The 23,765-nt window shown below is 34.5% G+C and overlaps 1 protein-coding gene across 1 annotated transcript in view; it reads right to left on the reverse strand.

The window, feature by feature from the left end:
* The window catches only part of SLC37A1 (solute carrier family 37 member 1), a 113,398-nt gene that overhangs the window by 44,380 nt on the left and 45,253 nt on the right, over positions 1 to 23,765 (reverse strand). Inside the window, exons 8-10 of the mRNA XM_074213914.1 lie at positions 20,733 to 20,809; positions 16,496 to 16,662; positions 3,825 to 3,862 (exon numbers count right to left, since the gene is read on the reverse strand). Coding sequence (XP_074070015.1) covers positions 3,825 to 3,862; positions 16,496 to 16,662; positions 20,733 to 20,809 — 282 coding nt within the window. The remainder of the gene's footprint in view (positions 1 to 3,824; positions 3,863 to 16,495; positions 16,663 to 20,732; positions 20,810 to 23,765) is intronic.

Here is a 23,765-nt window from a genome sequence, read left to right on the forward strand (position 1 = left end):
ATACTATGTTCACTTTTTAAAAACTCATATCTTTCCTTCCTATCCCATAGTTTTCTTTTTTTCCCCTAATTCTTCATACAAACTGACTAATATGTAAATATTTTAATACAGAAGTATATGTACAACTTTTTTTTTTTTTAGGTTTTTGCAAGGCAAATGGGGTTAAGTAGCTTGCCCAAGGCCACACAGCTAGGTAATTATTAAGTGTCTGAGACTGGATTTGAACCCAGGTACTCCTGACTCCAGGGCCGGTGCTTTATCCACTACGCCACCTAGCCGCCCCTATGTACAACTTTTAATGGAATGTTTGCCATTGAGGTGAGGGGTTGGGAAGGAAGGATGGCATAAAAATGTGTAATTTATATGCAAGTGGATGAATGTTGAAAAACATCCCTAACATGTGAATTGGAAAAATGAAATATCAAGTAAAAAATTCTTTGAAAAATGAAATAGCTCTCTGTGAGAGAAGATGAGGAAGCAGAGGGAAATACAGGCAATGTAAAAATGAAAGCAGTGAAGTCAATTAAATAAATGCCAGTGGTCGCTAATTGCATCTAGAATAAAATATCAATGCTTCTGTTTGGTATACAATTTTTTTCACATCCAGTTCCTCCTTTGACCATTTTATTTATTAATTCCCTTCTTGTACTCTGTGATTCATCCATTCTGGTTTTCTGATTGTTTTGGCACACACCACATACAACACTATTTACTTTTCACCATGCTTTTGTACTGTGTCCCTCATGATTGGAATGCATTTCCTCTTTACCCTCTACCTCCTGGAATCTCTTGTTACTTTCAAGACTAAACTCAATCCTCACCTTCTAAATGAAGCCTATTCTTATCATTCCACTGCTGGATATACCCTCCCCAAACTACTTTGTACTCATTTTCTAAATATTATCTTTAAACATGCTATTACCTCATTGGAATATAAATATTAAGTACTTATGTCCTTATATATATCCCTTATATATTCTGCTTAGGACAATATTTGACATCCAGTGTAAATAAATTCTTATGGTTTGCTTGCTTGATTGAAGTGACTTGAAAAACAGGTAGTAGCTAAGCTGGGAGTAGAATATGATTTTACTATAGTAGTCAAGTACCCTTTTCATTAGAATAGGTTCTCCTCTGGAAGTTTGGTTTTTCCTAAAATATTAACAAGGTGCTATTAAATCAATTGGGCAGACTTTTAGTGTAGCTTAGATTTTTTTTTTTAGAATAGAAGCTAGTTTTTATTTCAAATGTGTAGAAATACATAAAATAACAATTAAATTACATAATTTCCCTTTCATATGGATCTGAATATAAATCAATCTTCCAATGAATATAAACTCAAACTGTCATCTGTAGTTTTTGTTGTTGTTATTTTATGGTGACATTTCCAAATTTCTTATTGGATAGGACAGAAAATAAATGGGAGAAACTGGCCTTGAGGCTCTGGAAACTGGCAATGACATAAAACATTATAAACTCACTCCCAAATTGTTTCAATAAATATACTAATGAAACATGGGAGTATCGATTTGAAGTTAGAAGAGAGGTTAGAGCTTAGCAAGGCTAGCCCTTTTATTTTACATATGAAGAAACTGAAACCCACAGAGCTAAAGTAACATGTCTAAAGCTACATAACATACTAGGTGAAGTGTAGATGAAAGCGGGTGGATAAGCCCTCTAATAAGGATTAATAAAGGGAAAAAAAACATGAATTGTGACAACTACAACACTTTATAGCCACAATGGAAACTAAAATCAATATTGTGATCTTTTTAAAGAGTACCACACTCTCCAGTAAGCCAGTCAATAAGAATGCATTAAGCATCTATTATGCATAAGGTCCTTTGCTAAGTTCTGGCTTTACAGGGAATTGCCTTTGTCATCAAGGAGTAAACGTTCTATTGGGGAACCAAAATGCAAACAACTATGCACATACAGGTTAAATATAATGTTAATGGAAGGTAATCTTAGAGAAAAGGCACTAGTAGTGAGAATATCAGCAAAGGTCTCCTCCAAAAACAGAGTTGCGAATTGAATTTTGAAGTCGGAATATAGAGGCTAAATCAGGGAGGGAGAATGCACTGCAGGCAAAGCCAGTAAAAAAGACATGAAATTAGGAGATGGAAGGTCATTATCAAGGAACAGCAAGAAGACATTTGTGGGATTTCAGAGTACATTGAGGGGAGCATAGTTTAGTATAAGACAAGGAAAGTAAGAAGGAAGTTGATTGTAAAGGGCTTTAAAGACCAAAAAAAAAAAGGATTTTACATATATATAATATATATATATATATATATATATATATATATATATATATATATATATACATACACAATAATGCAGGTAATAGGGAGGCACTGGCATATGACAGGGTGAGATGTATGTTTTAGAGATATAGAGAGATGTATGTTTTAAGAAGATCACTTTGGCATCTGAGTTCACCATAGAAAAGAGTGAGGAAAGATTCAGCAGCATATGAGTAGGAGTAATTCAAGGCTGAGGCTCAGTAGACCAAGGGACTCAAGAGTACAGTGCAGAGTTGAACTGATTAAGCATGGGGAAGGCAAGAAAGTGTAGACAATTTAGGAGTAAATGGACTGAGAGGGCACCTAGGTGGTGCAGTGGATAGAGCACTGGCCTTGGAGTCAGGAGATTGGGAGTTCATATCTAGTCTCAGACACTTGCCACTTAATAGCTGTGTGACCTTGGGCAAGTCATTTACCCCTGATTGCCTTGCATCTAGAGCCATCTCCAGTCATCCTGTTTCATATCTGGCCACTGGACCCAGATGGCTCTGGAGGAGAAAGTGATGCTGGTAACTTAGCATAGCACTCCCTCAATCAAATCCAATTCACATGCTTATCATGACATCATTTCCTGATGTTATGATCTTTGAAAATGAAGGACAAAAAATTATAATGGACTGGGAAAGAACTGGGGAGGTGTCCATTTTTCCATCTAACTCATGGACTTTTGCTTTGAGTATTTGGATGCTAAGACATTTGGTGTTTATTTGTTTAGTATTGTTATTAATTTAACAATTAAATGAGGCAGTATTATCTACTGAGAGGATGAAGGAGGGGTGCTAAAGGAAATTTAATGAAGAATGTAAAAGGTTTAGAATGGCTGTTGTGGTGAATGGGGTTATTATGGTGAATTTATTAGGCAACTGCAAAAGGATTGATCTACTGTAGTGAAGGTCCAGCTTAAGTGATATAAGAATCAGGGGTCTATATTCTAAGAATCTCTTGACTCTGGTACTCATTTTCCAAAATCTCAAAGATGCAAAGGATCATATGAGCCTTCTAGGATAACCAGTATCAAACTAAGAATCATCACTTCAAGATCCGATCACTATCCACTATTAAAATAGATTCTCCCAAAGTGGTCTTCCAAAATATTTCATTTTTTGCATAGTTAAATTATTAAGAAGTTATTTCTTTCCTCAAGCTTCTTTGAAACTTTTATCTATGGCTCCTAGATCTGTCTTCCAGAGCCAAGTGCAATCAATCTAAAACCTTTTTCAAATAATAGTCCTTCAAATATTTGAAGACTGGTATCAAATCACTTTTAAGAAGAACTAGATAAGGGCCTGCTTCAGAATTGTGCAGGGCAAGAAAATGTGAAGGAAGTATTCAAAATAATGAGATTACAGATTTCTTTAAAGAACTGAAGCATTTTAAACTACCCTATAAATACCTTTAGAGTAAAAACCATACCTTATAAATCTTTAAATACATGGAATAGTTCTCTAATATAGGAATAGATTAAACCAGATACTTTAATTCAAGGAAAGAAAGAAGAAATAAAACAATTATACTCACAATTAATGTTGTGGAAGAACACTTTATGTCTTTAGGATCTGAAATATAAAAACATATGAAATGAATTTTTCAAAGTTTACAGTGTGAGGCCATTAAGCAAAACCTTTGTTTTCAAAGTAAAGAGTATATAAATAATATAAAAATTTAACAGAAAATCAAGGACACTCTGGGTTCAGTATTTCAGAATCAGGTACTTGTAGTATCTCAGATGTTAAGGTTCTTTTCTCTACTGCTATCAATCTAAGCTCCTACTGGTTGTATAGACCTAACATAGATTTAACAGTTACATTTAAAGACTTGAAATATCAATTATCTATCCAAAAGGAATATTTACATCAAAGATATAGCAACAATAAAAGCATAAATATTTCCCCTCAACATCTCTGTAGTACACTGTCCCCTATATCACCTCTGTCTCTGGGAAGAATGAACTCAGACTTTGCATAGTTTTTCTGTAGCACTGCTAAGTAGCATGCTTCTCCATAGCATTGGTCCTATCAAATTCAGTTCCAAATGTGAACTGTCTCCTGGTGAATCTTTGTCCCAGCTTTCACTGCTTGGTCCTTAAGGTGGCTTCTGAGATAAGCCAAGTGCAAAATCTGGTTTATGCTCAACTCCCAATATGGTTGTCTAGAAGACACTCTTCTGATCTTTTGAAACTCTTATCCTATTCTCCCCACTCTGTAATCCCTTCACCTAAAATGAAGGGGCATTTTCATGGGGCTACTTGGAAGTTTTGGAGGTAGAGGGCTAAAGACCTTTCTCCTTTTATCATTTTCTCTCTGTAGATAGCATCATCTGAAGAGACAAACAAAAAAGAGACAGAAGCTAAGGAAAATTGCTTTAGTTGTGGTCCTCTAGTACCTTTGAACTTATCCTCAGTACTGATTACATAGCCAGTCAAGTGACCATCAGACAGGATCCCACTACAGATTATCAAAGCATGTTCTAAAGTCTTTTGCAAGGGTACTTCCTTAGAAAGTTCCATTGTTCTTCTGGAATCAGTTCCCTAGTCTCCTTATGTGGGAAGTAATATCACAGGTACCCTGTACATGTCAGTCGGTCTGCCATAAACATTTATTAAAAGCATTCAGTGTGGCAGGCTATACTTAGTACTGGGGATACAGAGAAAGACAGTCTTTGTTCTCAAGAAGTTCAATAGAGCAGTCCCCTGTTAATCAGAAAATAAACTTTGACTCATGAGACTTTAGATATTTACATGCCAAACAAATTTGAAATCTTTGTGATCCTGGTAGAAAATTGAAATTCATGATTCTCATTTAGAGCATGTATAGTTTAAATTTTATTTTAAATTTTAGAATAGTTTAAAATTTATGTTTTATTGTCTTTCTCATTTCTGAAATCATCCAAAATTCTATATTACTTAAAAAATTGAATGAGTATAATTAAGCAACATTAATATTTTGATTTATTGACTCTCTCAAATGTAACCATCTCACAAAACGACCCTAAGACTTTAATAGGGAAAATAGGAACAATTAATTTATTTATAAGTTTACACTTTTAAAATCCTTCAAATGTAACAGAGGCAAAAAATTTTTCCCAATAGGACAGAGGAAATCATTTTCCTATAGTAGTCATGACTTATATTCTAATAAAATGGTTTTTTTCAGTCTTTTTTATGTTTAAAGACATTAGTCACCCTTAAATATGGACAGACTGATCACTGAATTTCATAACTGGAAGAAATCTCAATGGCTATCCAGTCCAATGCCAAACAAAAATCCATTCTTCAACAACTTGGCAAGCTTTATCTTGAATACATTCATTTTAAGGAATTCACTATTTCCCAAGGTATCCTATTTCACTTTTGGATAGATCTAAGTATTCTCTCACATCTAGCCTAAAATCACCCCTTTCCAGCTTCCTTCCTATTCCTTTTACTTCTGCTTGCTGAAATCAGTAAGAGCAAATCTAAAGTCTTCTATATAGCAACCTTTTAATATTTCAAGATGGCCAACATGTTCCCTTCTCTCCCCCCCTAAATTTTTTTTAACCAGGTTAAACATTTTCCAGTTCCTTCAATTAGTTCTTATATGGCATACATATAATAGGAAACAGAACTTTTCACATTCTTCAAGGTAAAAATCATCGGAAGAGAATGACAGAAAAATGGAAAGATAGGAATGAACACTTCTATAATGTTTTCAACAGAGCATCAACCAATGCTGGAATTATTAACCATAAACTTCAGTCTCTCTCTCACCACATTTTGAACCAAAGGAGAGATTTTGAATGCCTTTAGAATCCTGTCATGTGGCAAAGCATGTGATGCTGATTCTATTCCATTTAAGCAGAGTCCATCACTCATACAAAAGCTGACTGAAATTTTGCATAGCTATATGACAAGAGAAGGTTATCCTTCAGGAGTTCAAGATACCTCCATCATCCAATTCTATCAAAGTGAAAAAAATAGGTTGTACTGTGGTAATCATGAGAGTGGAAGTTTTTTCTCTTAATCACTGCTGACAAGATTTTGGCCAGAGACCTCCTTAATAGGTTGATACTTCATCTGAAAAATGGCCATCTACTAGATTGCCAGTGTGCTTTCAGAAAGAGTTGAGGAACAGCTGCTATGATGTATGCTGCCCAACAACTACAGAAATTCCTGGAGCAGGATAGAGGTTTGGTCCCAGTATTTATCTCTCTGAACAAGGCCTTTGATATTGTCAGGGTGAGGGCTTATATGAGAGTATTGCAAAATTTGGCTCTACTGAGAAGTACATCAGTATTGTACCAGTTGAATGATGGCATATTAACATAGGTTCTGGATAATGGATGGCTCTCCTACACTTTCTGAGTCACCAATCAAGTGAAGCAGGGCTGTGTGCTTGATCCCATGACCATTAGTATGATGGCTTCAGTGATGTTGTCAGATGTCTTCAATAGGGTTAGAAATGGCATCAAGATTACTGCCCATCAAGTTAGTATGGAAGAAACTTAGATTAGACCAACACCTCACACTCTATACCAAGATAAGATCCAAATGGATACAGGATTTAGACATAAAAAAACAATGTATAAGCAAACTAGAAGACCAAGAACTGGTTTACCTGTCAGATCTATGGAAAGGGAAATAGTTTATGACTAAGGAAGAGAGAGAACATCACTAAAAGCAAACTAGATGATTTTGATTACATTAAATTAAAAAGCCTTGCACAGACAAAACCACTGTAACCAAGATCAAAAGAAATGTAGTAAACTGGGAAACAATCTTTACAACTAATGTTTCTAACAAAGGACTCATTTCTAAAATATACAGAGAACTGAGTCATATTTTTTAAAAAAGAAGCCATTCCCCAATTGACAAATGGTCAAAGGATATGCAAAGGCAATTTACAGATGAGGAGATCAAAGCAATCCATAGCCATATGAAAAATTGCTCTAAATCATTACTTATTAGACAAGTGCAAATTAAAGCATCTCTGAGGTACCATGTCACACCTCTCAGACTGGCCAATATGACCAGAAAGGATAATGATCACTGTTGGAAGGGTTGTGGGAAATGTGGGACACTATTACATTGTTGGTGAAACTGTGAACTCATCCAACCTTTCTGGACAGAAATTTGGAACTACAACCAAAGGGCAACACAAATCTGCATATCCTTTGATCCAGCAATACCACTACAAAGAGATGATGAGTAAGGGTAAAAACATCACTTGCACAAAAATATTCATAGTAACCCTGTTTGTGGTAGCAAAGAATTGGAAATCAAGTCCTTCAATTGGGGAATGGCTTAGCAAACTGTAGTATAAGTATGTCATTTCTATTAGAAACCAGGAGGGATGGGAATTCAGGGAAGCCTGGAGGGATTTGCATGAGCTTATGCTGAGTGAGATGAGCAGAACCAGAAAAACACTGTACACCCTAATAGCAACATGGAGGTGATCATCAACCTTGATGGACTTGATCATTCCATCAGTGCAACAATCAGGGACAATTTGGGGCTGTCTGCAATGGAGAATACTATCTATATCCAGAGAAAGAACTGTGGAGTTTGAACAAAGACCAAGGACTATTACCTTTAATTTAGGGAAAAAAAACCTGATGTCTTATTATCTGATCTTGCTATCTGTTATACTTTCTGTTTCTTCCTTAAGTATATGATTTCTCTCTCATCACATTCAATTTGGATCAGTGTGTACCATGAAAACAATGTAAAGACTGACAAATTGCCTTCTGTGGGGGTGGGGGAGGGAAGTAAGATTAGGGGAAAAATTGTAAAACTCAAAAAATAAAATCTTTTAAAAAAAAGATCACTGCCCATCAAAGGAAAGGTCTACAAAGCCATTGAGATGACCTCATTGTTATATGCCTGTAAAACTCTGAAAAGTATAGCAGTGCCATGCCAGGAAAGTGAATCACTTCCATTTGAACTTAGAAAGATTTTGAAGATTTCCTGGCAAGATAATATATGATTTTGATAATACTGCCAATTTTAAAAGAGAAATTTGTTAAGCCATGCCTTTTAAGGAATAAGTGAATCCCTGATTCCCAAGAGACTCTGTATATGAGATATAGGATTTTTTTTCTATCCCTATAAGAATACCCATATGGATCTAAAAACTGTACTTTCCCTCTGAATCTGGCTTATACAAAATCTGTGCAGTTTGTGCTTTGTTTTTAGTCAGAAAAGGACAAGGAAATTATTAAGAGAAAAATATTTATAAAATGAATAAAATAGTATTTGTTGAAATAGTTATAATGATTTTTTCACTATTTTTTTTTTGCTTTCTTTGATCTTAAAACAGCTATGGGACCACAATGTCCCACATTTTAAAATTTTCAGTACAATCTCAGTTTCTGAGGGGAGTAAGTTCACAATTTGGCTGAATTCCTACATAGCATTAATCCTATTAAGTTTATATTCAAAGGTATCGTCTCTGCAGATGAGTTCTTCTCTGGGTACTGATACTAGACTAACTAAAACCTGGATTAAGCTCTTGAATCCCAAGTTTCTATGGCTTTCCCCAATCTTTCACAACCCCAAGTGTAGTGTCTTTTACCTAAAAAAAGAATAGAACAGAGTTCAAGAACTTACATCTATCTCTTAGATCCATATGATTGAGTAGGAAGAAGATCCCATATACTGTCTCCTCTCACAGGACAGTCTCTCATAGATCTCAATGAGCAAAAGAAACAGAGAAGTTCATAAGAAATGAAGCAAAAGAGAAAATGACTAAAGATGACAGGCTTTTAAAAATACCTCTATAGACAATCAAAGAATCTCTTCTTCAACAGATGGTGAGTCAACTGAAACGAGTTTAAAGAATGTTTACTTATGATCCAGTTTCTCCAGAGCATTTTGAATATGTACCCCCACAATTCTCCTAGAATCAAAGTCCTTAGCTTCTCCATGTAAAAAGGTTAGATCAGTTCATGGGGACTGAACAAGTACCAGACCCAAGTTATATGATTAAAATTTTATAGGGAAAATGAACTCCCTAAAGATGAATAACTCAAGAAAGAAATGCTTGAGACTCAATTCTGATGAGGGGGAAAAAGTGTGGATGAAAAATCTATTCTTGCATTTTAGGCAAATCCTTGAGAGATACATTTTTTAAAATTTATATGCAAGTGTTCTGCATAAAGAGAGGGCTTCTTAGTTGGCAGTTTCTCTTTCCAAAGCAAAAAAACTTCCTTTCCATGAAATTTTTGGCTTACTCTTTTTAGCAATTATAAAGCACGATTCAATATTCTACCAAAAATAAAAGGAGAATAAAGAAAACATAAACATAGCCTCAAGTTTATGTTTTTGATACAAATGTAGTGCTAATTCCAACATATCTTTGGAGAAGGATCTGTCTTGTTAGAGAATTAAAGCTAGGTGGCACAGTGCCTGGAGTCAGAAGGACTAGTGCTCAAATTCAGCCTCAATCACTATGTGAATTTGAAAAAGGCACTTAAACCTGTGTTTACCTCAGTTTCATCATCTGTAAAATGAGCTGGAGAAGGAAGTGGCAAACCACTTTAGAATCGTTACCAAGAAAACCCCAAATGGGGTCATGAAGAATAGAATGTGATTGAACAACTGAACAATAACCTCTTAATCAACATCTATGATGGATACAGCTCCTCTCAAAGGTTCAGATATCTAGGACAAGTCTGGGTGACTTGGTAAGGAAAATGCCATCCAAATCCAGATGGGAAAAAATCCAACCACAGAATCTAAATGGATACTATTTTCACTTTTTTAAAGCTTCTCTTGTTTCCCCTCTTATCCTATGGTTTTCTGAGTACTAATTCCTCATAGACAAAATTAGTAATATGTAAATGTGTTAAACATAACAGAACATGTTAAACACAACCAGATTGTTCACTGTCTGGGGAAGGGGGGTTGGAAGGGAGAGTGGCAGAAAAATATGTAACATAAGTATGCAAGTGAATGAATGTTGAAAAATTTCCATTACATGTAATTGGAAAAATAAAATATCAATTAAAAAATAACCTTTTGACCAATTTTAGCTGTTATTTCATCCTTTAGGGGTAAAAATCCTTCAGAGCAAGGCCTGCCCATTGCCCCTTTTTGCAACCCTGGACCTTAGCAGAGTGACTGGCACATAGTTGATGCTTAATAAATATTTATTGACTGAATGATAGTGATTGTCACTTGAAATGATGCTGAGTGAAATAAACAGAACCAGGAGAATATTGTACATTTAACAGCAACTTCATGTGATGATCAACTGTGACAGACTTAGGTCTTCTTGGCAATGCAGTGATCAAAGACAATTCTAAAAGACTTGTGATGGAAAATGCCATCCACTTCCAGCGAAAGAACTATGTATGGAGTCTGAATGCAGATCAAAGAATACTATTTTTCACTTTTTTAAAATATGCATTTTTTTCTGCCTTGTCATGGTTTTTCCCTTTTGTTCTTAGTCTTCTTTAACAGCATGACTAATAGAAAAATATCTGTAACATGATTGTAATGGAAACTTCTATCAGACTACTTTCCAAGTTAAGGTGGGGAGAAGAGGATGGGAGGAAGAAACTTTACAAAAATGAACTTTTTAGGGGCAGCTAGGTGGCACAGTGGATAGAGCACTGGCCCTGGAGTCAGGAGTACCTGAGTTCAAATCTGGCCTCAGACACTTAATAATTATCTAGCTGTGTGGCCTTGGGCAAGCCACTTAACCCCATTGCCTTGCAAAAATTAAACTAAAAAAAATGAAATTTTTGAAATTTCTTTCCAGATAATTGAAAAAATAAATAAATGTTTTAAAAGAGGAAAGAGGAAAAAAAATCTGAAAAACTAATAAATATATACTGAAAATATAAAAAAAACAAGGCATTTTTACTTTTACTTTAATCAACAATAAATAAGACATTCCCTCTGATGGTAAAATAAATTCCATCTGTTGATTGGCCTGCTTTTATCTTTTTTTAAAGTGCTTCTCCTCTTCTGAATTTAAGAGTTTTATTCAAGAGAGACTGGGCGAGTTTTTAATTTAAGTACTCAGACTGGGTATACTGTTAATTATCAATTGTTTAATAGAAATGAAATCTTAATCCAAAAGTAGAGTTTTTGAAAGAGCTATGTGGAATTCCATAGCAAATGTTAATTTTCAAAAGTCATATTTCTATAATAATAGATCACAGCATGAATACATAAACTTCTCTGGTCTTCTAACAACAGTATAAGAAATGACAAAACTCAAAATCAGCTGAGATTGGGGAGGACAGGAAAAAAAGTATAGTCCTTCCCCTTTTAACCATAGAAGGGAGCAAAAAGATCAAAAAATGGTGCTGGGAGGAAGACAGTCTAAAGTTTTCAACTGTGTTTCTTTTTATCTGCTAAGCAGTCACTTTTGGGCTGAAAAGATCAGAAAGAATCTGGCTAATAAAAAATTGACACCCTAAAGAATTAATGAGATTGTAAAGTACATTGTTACCATTGACGGATAGTTACTTGACCTATGTGAACTACATTCCTAGGCACTTAAAGAAATAGCAAATAAAATCACTGAGACAGTCAGCATTCTTTGAAAGGGTACTGAGAATGGGCAGAAACATAGAAGTGTTAGTGTACACAGAATGTTCAAATTTTCAAAAAAAGGAAAAAGATTGGAGTTTGAAATTATTTAGTAAAAGACTTTATCTTCTGTCAAAAATCGGGAATAGGGGCAGCTAGGTGGCGCAGTGGGTAAAGTACTGGCCCTGAAGTCAAGAGTACCTGGGTTCAAATCCAGTCTCAGACACTTAATAATTACCTAGCTGTGTGGACTTGGGCAAGCCACTTAACCCCATCTGCCTTGCAAAAACCTAAAAAAAAAAAAAAAAATAGGGAATGAAATTTAATAGAGATAAATCTAAAATTCTTATACTCAAATTTTTAAAAAAATCACCTTCACAAAAATAGAGTAAGACTGATTCTGATAATGATTCTTCTGAAAAGATTTGAAGATTGTAGTAGACTATGGCATAATATTTCAAGAGTATAATATGGTGATTCAGAAAGAGATCTATGATATCTGCATTATGAGAAGACTGGATGTGAGTGAAAAGTGCAGCCTTTATTGGAAACAATACATAACTGAATTGCTACAGTACATAATCAATTTCTTTTTTTTTTAAGGTTTTTGCAAGGCAGATGGGGTTAAGTGGCTTGCCCAAGGGCACACAGCTAGGTAATTATTAAGTGTCTGAGGTCGGATTTGAACCCAGGTACTCCTGACTCCAGGGCCGGTGCTCTATCTACTATGCAACCTAACCACCCCTATAATCAATTTCTAATGTAGATACATTCCTCTATAAAATATTGGCTATAAAATATTTTTCAGTAATTTAACACTTTGTATTCTGTTTCCATGGTTGGATGGGAAACATCTTAAAAGCAGGCAGAAACCAGAAACTACTTTTTTCTTTTGTAAAAGGTAGAGAATGTCTTTACAACACCTATTTGGTTCAATGAAAGTTGACTTAGTTGAGATTATAGATCTAAGAAATCTCAAACTTAAGCACAACAAAGATAATTCATTTTTTCCGTATTTTTTCAGAACCAATCTTTATTTTATGATGAAAAAATATATTTAATCATAAATACTATAGATTAGAGCCTGACAGAAATATAGAACTTATACAACAGAAACAAGCTTCATTTGTCAGTTTAATTAAAATAATATTTCAGTTTTGAAATACTATGGAAGATTATTGAGCAAAGAATTAAGTGAAGAGAGTGACTTCTATTGCTGAAGACCAAGATGCAATTTGACCTTCCTAGAGTAATTTATTACTGCATAACTGTTCTCAGTTAATGCTTGTTAAGTGCTCTCATAGTAGAGGTGGTATCAAAAAATTATAGAGAGCCAACTTTATTCTTCTCTTAGAAAATCTTTTATAAACTCTACTTGATGTCATGATGAAAGGTTTAAGGACCTTAATATGAAGGAAGAAGTGTAGATACTAGAATTAAGGCTTAGGTCCATAAAGGATTGTTTGCCTATGTTCTCTGTATCTGTCCTGGTTACAGAAAAGGTTGGAGTGATAGCATGAAGAAAACTTCATTTTTGTGAATATTCTAAAATAATTAAAATAAACGAACAGTTGACTTGATTTTAGGAGAAAAAGTATGAGAACCTAAAGGACATGTGAAAGATGCTGAAATTTGGAGGACACATCAGAAATTGATTGTCAAAGTTCCCACTGAATGAATGTTAAATACTAATGGATAGGGGCTGCTAGGTGGTGTAGTGGATAAAGCACCGGCCTTGGAGTCAGGAGTACCTGGGTTCAAATCCAGGCTCAGACATTTAATAATTACCTAGCTGTGTGGCCTTGGGCAAGCCACTTAACCCCATTTGCCTTGCAAAAACCTAAAAAAAAAATATACTACTGGATAAATTTTACTTTTGATGAACTCCAATTTGTAGTAAATCAGTAGGGAGGTCTCTAACAGAATTTGATACTATCACCTTGAGCTATATCAAAGACATAAATAAATGATGAATTGATAAGTGAATTAATGCATTGCCTTCCCATTCTATCAACACATTACCCATTTCTGCTGGCAGTATTAAGGAATCACAAATGTGTGGGAATGTAATTAGGAAAAAAATAGTATTTTTAAAAATATAAGAATAAAAGAAACTAAATACTAGGAACTCATGGTGATTCATGAGGAAACAAATTTACCTCTATTCATCTTTTCTGGTTATTTTCTTCAAGTTCAAGTACAAGATACCTTTTATATCTCTGCTTAATGTTTCTACTTGCTCTTGGAGACATTTTGGGAAGTCTGTATCCACATAAGGAAAACTCTGCCCAATAGTAGAGGAGCAATACTAACATTACAATATGCTCTGTCTTTCTTTGTGTGTGTGTGTGTGTGTGTGTGTGTGTGTGTGTGTGTATGTAATGCTACAGAAACAAACACTGAGTTGTTGACTAAACAAAGAAAGGCAAGAACATAATCTGCCCTCAATGAACTCATATAGAGACAACATGCAAACAAATATGTATGTACAAAAAACTTATGTATATGCATATATATATATAATTGAAAATATATTTAGTTTCCAATTAGTACAAATAATGATTATTCTTTAGTAGAAGACTTTAGTAGTCTCATTATCCAAATCCAAAGTATTCATAATTATCATTATGTAAAATTTGGTAATTGGTTCCAGGCCAATGGAAATATACAGTCTGAATTTGAATTAGGAGACTACATTATATATACTAATAAGAAAAAGTTATGAAGGAAAGGGAAAGGGAAGGAAGAGGAAAGGTCAGTCTTGAAGACAGCCATAAAATCCAGGAGGTGGAGGTGAGGAAAGATTACATTGTGGGGAAGCAAAGAGGAATAGCCAGTGAAAATGTGCAGACAAGACTTGATGCAATATTGTGTTTAAGCACCTGCAAGCAGACTAGCATAATTAGATATTTGAGTGTCAAAGGGATTTATTTTGTAAGAAGACTGAAAAGATGGGAAGAGATCAGGTTTTATAAAACTCTTCATAAAGCTTTAAAAATCATAAGATTCTATATTTTATCTTGGCAGCAATAAGGAATCAATTAAGATTACTAAGTAAGGGAGTGACATAGTCACTTAAACTGTAGACATGGTTTAAGAAGTTCATTCCTACTAACAGACTGCCTTCTGTGGGGGGGGTAGGGGGAGGGAAACGAGATTGGGGAAGAATTATAAAATTCAAAATTAATTAATTAAAAAGAAAGAAGTTCGTTCTTCCTCTACTATTGGGCAGAGTTTTCCTTATTTGGTTACAGACTTCCCAAAATGTCCTTCAAGAGCAAGTAGAAACATTAAGCAGAGTTTTAACAGGAATAGAGTAATTTTTAAGAGAAGGAATAGAATAGTTTGGAAAGAGTTGGAACAGAAGGCTACTGCAAAACTTTTAAGCATTGGGTACTGAGGGTAGTAGCAGGGTGGTTGCTGTGTGAGTGAGATAAAGGGTGTGAAAGAAAGATGAAAGATGTTAAAATTAAAAATCTTTACAAGAGACTAACTTTGTAGGATAAGTGAATGTAAGGAGTTGAGAATGACACTCAAGTTGTCAGTGTGGGTAAATGGGAGGATAGTGCTACCCTTGACAGTAAGATGGAAGTTCAGAAGGGGGTGGATTTTGGAGAAAAGATAACTTCTGTTTTGGCCGTGTTAAAACTGAGATACTATGGGACATACAATTTAAGATGTTTATGGGACAATATATCCTGAAGAGATCAGGAAAAGGTAAAAACTCCTTGTACAAAAATATTCATGGCAGCTGTCTGTAGTGGTAAAGAATTGGAAATTGAGGGAAATGACAAAAAATTGTGATTTTATATATATATATATATATATATATACATATATATAATTATATATATATGTAAAATGGAATAATATTATTCTATTAGAAATCAGGAGGGATGGGATTTCAGAAAAGCCTGGAAGGACTTGCATGAATTGATGCTGAGTGAGATGAGCAGAACCAGAAGAACATTGTGCACCTTAACAACAACATGGAGTGATGATCAACCTTGATGGACATGTTCACTCCATCAGTGCAATGATCAAGGACAGTTTTAGGGGATCTGTGATAGAGAATATCATATGTATCCAGAGAAGGAACTATAAAGTTTAAAAAAAGACCAAAGATTATCATCTTCAATTTTTTAAAAAGTTGTCTAATGTATTATATAATTTTTCTATGTCTAATATTTTCTTTCTTCCTTATGGATATGTTTTTTCTCTCAACACATTCAATTTTGATCTATGCATATCATAGAAACAAATGTAAAGGCTATATCATATTGCCTTATGTCAGGGGGAGGGGAGGGAGGGAGAAAAATTATAAAATCAAAACCTTGCCAAAAAAATGATTGGTAGAAACTACTATTGTAAATAATTGGAAAACAAATAAAATAATTATACAATTTTTAAAAAGATGTTTATAAGGAAATTGATGATATTTAGAAATAGATATATAGATTCATGAAACATCTACATAGAGATGATAATTGAAGCCATGGTAGTTGATGAGGTATAGTATAGAAAAAGACTGAGATTTGGAGGGAGACCAATGGTTAATGAGCATGATCTGGATGAACAGTTGGCAAAGGAAATCTTATTGGTGGCATTAAACAATAACTAAACTTATCAAGTGCTTCCTAGCCATTTATATCTCATGAAATTCTGTACTTACGTTCAATAAGAAAGAGAAAACACACTATGCCCATTGAAGCAATGATGATACCAGGTACCACAAAAGACAGTCCCCAGCAAGTAGACACCCAATAGCCAGCAATCAATGATCCTAAGATATTCCCCACAGAGGTGTGAGAATTCCAAATGCCCATAATTAAGCCTCTCCTGAAAGAGAAGAAAAGAAGGGGGAAAAAATCAAGATGGTTAATAATACTTTGCTTAAAAAAATGAAAATGTATTACAAATACATTTATTTATTTTTATATTTTGTGTTGTGTGGTTTCTAAAGGAAAATTTTGTTTTCAATTTAAAAAACATATAAAGAGTACTTAAGTATATGTAACAATGTAGATTTCTCAGGACTAGACAAGGCTATTATTGGATATAAATGTAACTGTTGGTTAAAATCATGAAGCTAAGAATACAAACTAAGGTTTCTCTTAAAAAAATACTTATTGAGATTGTCAATAGGCTGATGTGCCATGACAAGATGAAGAATTCTTTGGTTTCTGCAACACAGAAAACAAAGAAAAATACAAGATTGCCCCTAATTCTGGGTATCCCCTTTCAGCTTCTCTGTAGGGAAGGTGGCAAAGTGGTGGAAGATAGAAACAGAGAAGGTGTTCTTAGAGGAATTGAATAATACAGATGTTTACATTCTTACTACAAATGAAACTAGAAGATAAAAAGAAATGGCAATTAATTCATCAATAAACATTAAGCACCTATTATTTGCCAGGCACTGCACTAAACCATCGGTATACAAAAAGAAGCAAAAAACATTCCTTTCTTTCAAAGAATTCACAATCTAACATACAGTTTAAAAACCAGCAAATAAATATATCCAAACAAGCTGTATCTATGAAAAATAAAAAATAATTTACAGAGAAAGGGCATTTAATTAAGAAGGATTAGGGAGGACTTCCTGTAAAAGGTGAGCATTTGTAACAAGAGTCTTATAAAGATAATTATGTTTATTCACCAACATTTACTGTATGAGATGATACAATAAAGAAATTCTATGAAAAATTCATTAAGATGTCTCAAATCAAATGAACTGAAACAATGACTTTGATGCAAAGGTAAGTATAAGGGGACTGTGAAAACTATGACTCAGGAATTATAAACAAAAGACACTAAAGTCTAATAGACCAATATAGAAATATATCTATAAATCATAAATATGGTTTTCAAGAAGGAAGTAGGGAAGTAGTAGACACAAATCTGAAGCATCAAAGAAAATCTCTCTGTCATATGTGTCATATGTGAACACTCAATTACTGTTTACATATGAAAAAATAGGACATGTCTGAGCATCATTTCTGTATAAGAGTCTGAACTGCATACAATAAGACCATGGAATTATTATAGCATAGATCAAAGTCCATATCAATCTCAAATGATGATAAGAAAAAAAGTAAGGTATGAATTGAGTATAGTTCCAACTTTCCCATGTAAATAAGATGTTGATAATGAAAATTGAAATGGCTAAAAATGTTTCCATATCACAGATTATCAACATTTCCTAAGGAAGTTCAATTCTTATAAATTAATCTCTACAACATGGAGAACAAGAGCCAGGAAATCACTTTGCATGGCCCACACATGATCTTTGTTAAATGTAGAAATACAGCAACCAGAGGCAACATTAGTTCAGAATATAGACTTAGTTGTAAAATTTACAAATTATTCATTAATTTAGATTAAAATTTACAAGAATCTGTGATGTGCACTGAATTGACTAGTTAGCAGGAGAATAAAGATTCTGACTTCAAGGAATTTACATTCTCAGTCAAGATTAAATCAACATGTCTAAAAGTGAACTCATTATCTTTTCCTCAAAATCCTCTTTTCCAAACTTCTCTAATACTATTGCAGGTAACATCATCCTCCCAGTCCCTAAAGTTGGTAATCTATGCTGACTGCACCTAGTTCTTGCTTTCTTTCACCCTCTCTCTCCCATAACCAATCTGTTGTGTAGGTTTGTTGATTTCATTTTTGCAATATCTCTAAAATATTCCTCATTCTCTCTAATACTGTCATATCTGTTTTGTATAATATCTTTACTAATGCAACAATCTATTGATTGCTCTATCTTCCACAAGCTTTTCATTCATATTTCAAAGTGATCAAAATACATATTACCTCTATTCAGTCACTTCCAGAGATACCTATCAACTCCAGGATCTAATGTGAATCTTCTGTGTGATATTCACAGAATGTAGGTTCTTCTTTTCATCTTTACAAGAATTCTTCAATCCTGTTCCACTGGTTTTCTTGATGTTCCTCAAATAAGACACTTCAGTGGCATCTCTGAGCATTTTCACAGGCTGTCTCTGATGTGGATAAGGAACTCTTTCCTCATGTCTGTCATCTGGCTTTTCTATCTTTCTTCAAATATCTCCTAAATTCCCACTTTCTATAAGAAACCTTTCCTAATCCCTCCTTTGACTTGTTCAGATGATAATGAGGTTAAGTCAAGTCAGTCAGTAAGCATTTATTAGACACCTTCTATATTCGAGGCACTGGAGTTACAAAGAAAAGAGAGCATCCTTGCACTCGAGTAACTCTCAACCTAATAAGAGGCACAACATGCATACAAATATAAATCAGCAAGAGTTGTCATTTTATAGTTGTATACATGTTGTATCTCTTATTAGGTTGTATACATGATGTGTATCCAACTACAAATCAACAAGGATCTCATGTCTTTCCATCCTGGAAAAAACCTCCCCCTTTCTGTTCATTTCTACTAGATTTCATCTTATCTCTTCTCCTTTCCATGGCTGCTTACCTCCTTGAGAAAGTCTTCTATCATAGTGCCCCTACCTTCTTCTTTCTTTCTTTCCTCCCCCCTCCTCTTTCTCCTCCTCCTCCTTCTTCTTCTTTCTCTCTCTCCTCTCTCCTCTCTCTCTCTCTCTCTCTCTCTCTCTCTCTCTCTCTCTCTCTCTCTCTCTCCCTCCAATCTGGCAGGAAAGGCATTATTCAAGCAGACAGAAATGTTCCTTCCAAGGTTTACAGTGACCTCTTAATTGCAAAAAATAATAAACTTTTCTCATTCCTCATCCTTCTTGACCTCTGCAGTCCTTTCCTCCTTAATACTCTCTTCTTTATAGGTTTTCCTCGCATTGCTCTCTCCTGTTTCTCCTCTTACCTGTCTGACCACTTCCTTTTAACCTTCTTTGTTAGATCTTAAGCTAAGTTATGTCCAATAACCATGGATGTTCCCAGAGGATCTGTTTTGGGTCCTCTTCCCTTCCCCCCCCCTTTAGTTTAAGTGATCTTATCAGTTTCCATGGATTCAATTACTAATTAATTATGTATCTCTTATATACCTGTGCCTCCTCTGACATTATCACAATGTTGGTGCTGACCATCATCACTTCGATGCCTAAACTTTGTCAATAGCCTGCTTATTGGTCTTCCTACCTCAAGTCTTTCCCCATGCTAACCCAGTTTCCATTTACCTATCCAATTGATCTTAGAGTTTAAGTTTGATCACATCTATTCAATTAAATCCAGTGACTTCCTACCTAGTTTAGAACTCCTATTCATACTGTAGTGCTTCTTCCCATGTTGGTCTTTGGTTGGACTTGGTTAGATAGTCTTATATATGGAGTGCCCATAAACATTTCAATTCAGGTTTTACCTGTCTTTGAAGTTTTTCCTGATATCTCCACAGTAGCTCTCTGTGTGGTATTCAAAACCTTTCATAATAATGTAGGTTCTTCTTTTCATCTTTCCATGAATTCTTCAATCCTGTTCCACTGGTTTTCTTGATGTTCCTCAAATAAGACACTTCACTGGTATCTTCAAGCATTTCCATCAAATTTTACATCTTTCATTCCCCCTCCTCTCCCCTACCTCCCTGTCATTATTTTATTTTTCTATCTATTTCTATATGTGTCTTGTCCCTGTAATGGAAAGTGCCTCGAGAATAAGGACAATTTTGTTTTTACCTCTATATCCCTTAGAACTTAGAATAGTATTTTATATAGGGGGCAGCTAGGTGGCGCAGTGGGTAAAGCACAGGCCCTGGAGTCAGGAGTACCTGGGTTCAAATCTGGTCTCAAACACTTAATAATTACCTAGCTGTGTGGCCTTGGGCAAAGCCACTTAAACCCATTTGCCTTACAAAAACCTAAAAAGAAATAGTATTTATATATAGTTAAAGAATTTGGTGAATAGTTGATTGACTTGAATTTAAGAAATAATATACCAGAGATTTCTACTACCTTCCTTTTCCAAACCAGTTGCCAATGCAGGTCACCACGCTAGGCCAGCCAGTGGTCTGCACCAAACCATTAGCTATCTGGAAAGAAAAAGAAAATGATTTATTATAAGGTTATCATTATCCATTTTTCTTGAATTTCTTAAATTTGGGTATTATAAGGTTATCATTATCCATGTGTATAATATTATAAAAGACTAGATTTCAACTGGATCTTTTATGAATTTCTAATTGGTCACACAGGTATCATTGAATTTGAAAATTTAGACAATCTTTTGGGAAGGACCCTGGGCATGACTTCTGGTAATTTTTTGTCAGTGAGCTTAATAAATGTTTGTCTAATATTAAATTAAACAAATTTTTTGTTTTAGTTTTATTTCTCCTCCCCTAATATTTTTCATTAGGGGAGCAAAATTTGATCAGGTGCTTTTTGTTAGAAGATTAAAATGCTATCAAAACTGTTTCCTCTTTCTAAGATGTCCAAAACTCATACTAGGTGAGTTTCTCTCAATGTCTTGCTGTCCCAAAAGCATTCCTTGGAACTGCCCTTATCACTTGGGTTTATCTGGTTATAGAACAATTTCTGAGAATTTAATGTCAGTATTAATATCTGTTTTAGTCACTTCTAGGGCAGGGACTATATTTACTCATCTTGCTTTGCACACTATCATAAATTTGTGATCATTTAATTAAAAAACTTCTAGAGGCTTAAACATAAAAATACTTCAAAAGTAAATTATTATTCCACATTATAGCAATGATTTTCACCTTTTTTGAATTAGAATTCCTAAAATAAGTTTGGTTTTACAAAGTAATCTCCTACTCAAAATCAGGGAAGTGAAACCCCCCCCCCTAAAATACTATACAATTATGAATAAAAAGCAGATAGGACATTCTGGTAATTTTTTTCTATTCATTAAGTAGAAAACTATTTATTCATTCAAATACACATATAAATTAATGTACATATAATAAAGTTCATAGAATTAGAGATTTAGAGATAAAAGTTCCTTAGGACCATATGGTCTAATGCCCTCATCTTATAGTCCAGGAACTGAGATCCAGAGAAGTTAAATGATTGGCCCATAGTCACAAAGCAATAGCTAGTGTGTCTGAGGTAAGTCAAACCCAGATTTTCCTGACTGCAAGTCTAATACTTAAGGTTGGATAGATATTATTGGATTTTTTTTTATTTGCCTAATGTGATTTTACTATATTCACTTAAAAAGAGTAGGTTATCTATTAGCAGTTGAAATCAAGCAATATATCCATGATGCCTGAAAACATATTCTTCAGAAACATGACTGGAAAACTAGGGTTCCTGACTCTAAATCCAAGAGTATATCTATTCCATGTGCTCTCTCTCAATAAACACACACACATACACATACACATACACCTGCATATGTATTTTTATTTACCTTTTAAGGTTATATATATATATATATGTGTGTGTGTGTGTGTGTGTGTGTGTGTGTGTGTGTGTGTGTTTATATGTACACACAGACACATATACACTTTAGGAAAATCAAGCTGGGTGGAGGATGGATTGGAATGGGGTGGAGGAACTTGAGGCAGGGAGACTAGTAAGCTATTGTGCTAGTTCAGATGTGAGATGGTTCCTTGCATTAGGGAAGTTGTAGTGTTTGAGCAGAAAAGGAAGCATATGCAAAAAAAATGGCTGCGATAAAAATGACAGCATGTGGCAATGACTGGATAATGGGAGTGAGAGAGAGAGAGAGAGAGAGAGAGAGAGAGAAGAATTGAGGGTCACATTGAGTTAGCAAGCATGAAATTGTATACCTTCAACAGTAGGAAGTTAGGAAGAGGGAAAAGTTTTGAGTAAAATGTAATGATTTTGGTTTTGGACATGATGAGTCTAAGATATTGGAAAAGATTCCAATTTGAGATATCTAATAGAGATGTAAGTCTAGAGTAAGAAAGAAGTAAATATTAACTATGTACTGTGTGTATATATTTTATAAATATTATTTCATTAATCCTTACAATAATCTTGTGAGGTAGATCCATTTATTACTCCCATTTTACAAGGGAGGAAGCTAAGTCAGAAAGACATTAAATGATTTGCCTAAAGTCACAACTAGTAAGTGTCTATGGTCAGATTTGAATTCAAATTTTCCTGATTTTTAAGGCCAGTGCTCTATTCCCTACTCTACCTAGTTTAGGGATGACAGACGAATCTGAAAGTTATCTGCTTGGAGATGGTAACTGAAACTGTAGGAGCTGATGAGTTCACCAAATGAAGTTGTATAGAGGAAAACAAAAAACCCTGAGGTGAGTGCTTTGGAGACCCCCATGAGGAATAGATATGATATGGATGAACCAAATAATGACATAGAGAAGGAATGTTCAGATAGGAAGGATAAAGGATTTTATGTAACATCATGAGAGCAGAATCATAAAAACTTAGAGAGAAGAGAATATCAAGAAGTGAGTGATGGAACATATTCAAAGTTGCAGAGAGGTTAAAAAATATGAGGAATTAGAAAAGGCTATTAAATTGGGCAATTAAGAGATCTTTAGTATAGTTAAAGAGTACAGTTTAGGTTGAATGATGAGAACAGAAGTCATACTTCAAAGAGTTAAGAATGAGTGAGAAGAAAAGAATGGATACACTGATTACCGAAGACCTTTCTAGAAGTTTAGCCACAAAAGGGAGGCGTGATAAAGGATAAAAGTGGGTATATGTGGGTCAAGTGAGAGACAGGGGAGACAGGGGTACCTGTTTAGGGAACAGAAAAACACTCAGTGGACTGGGAATGATTGAAAATTAGTGAGAGAATAGATATGGTAGAGAGAGAGCAATTTTCTGGAGAAAATGGAATGGAATCACTTGTTTATGAAGAGGCATTTGCTTCCTTTTCTTTAATCTCCATCTGTCCCCCCTCCCAAATCAAATATTTTCCAACTAATTCTTAATTCCTAATACTTTTTTTTAGTTTTTTTTTTTGTAAGGCAAATGGGGTTAAGTGACTTGCCCAAGGCCACACAGCTAGGTAATTATTAAGTGTCTGAG

The sequence above is a fragment of the Macrotis lagotis genome, chromosome 1 (assembly GCF_037893015.1).
Source record: "Macrotis lagotis isolate mMagLag1 chromosome 1, bilby.v1.9.chrom.fasta, whole genome shotgun sequence".
In the NCBI taxonomy this organism is placed as follows: Eukaryota; Metazoa; Chordata; class Mammalia; order Peramelemorphia; family Peramelidae; genus Macrotis; species Macrotis lagotis.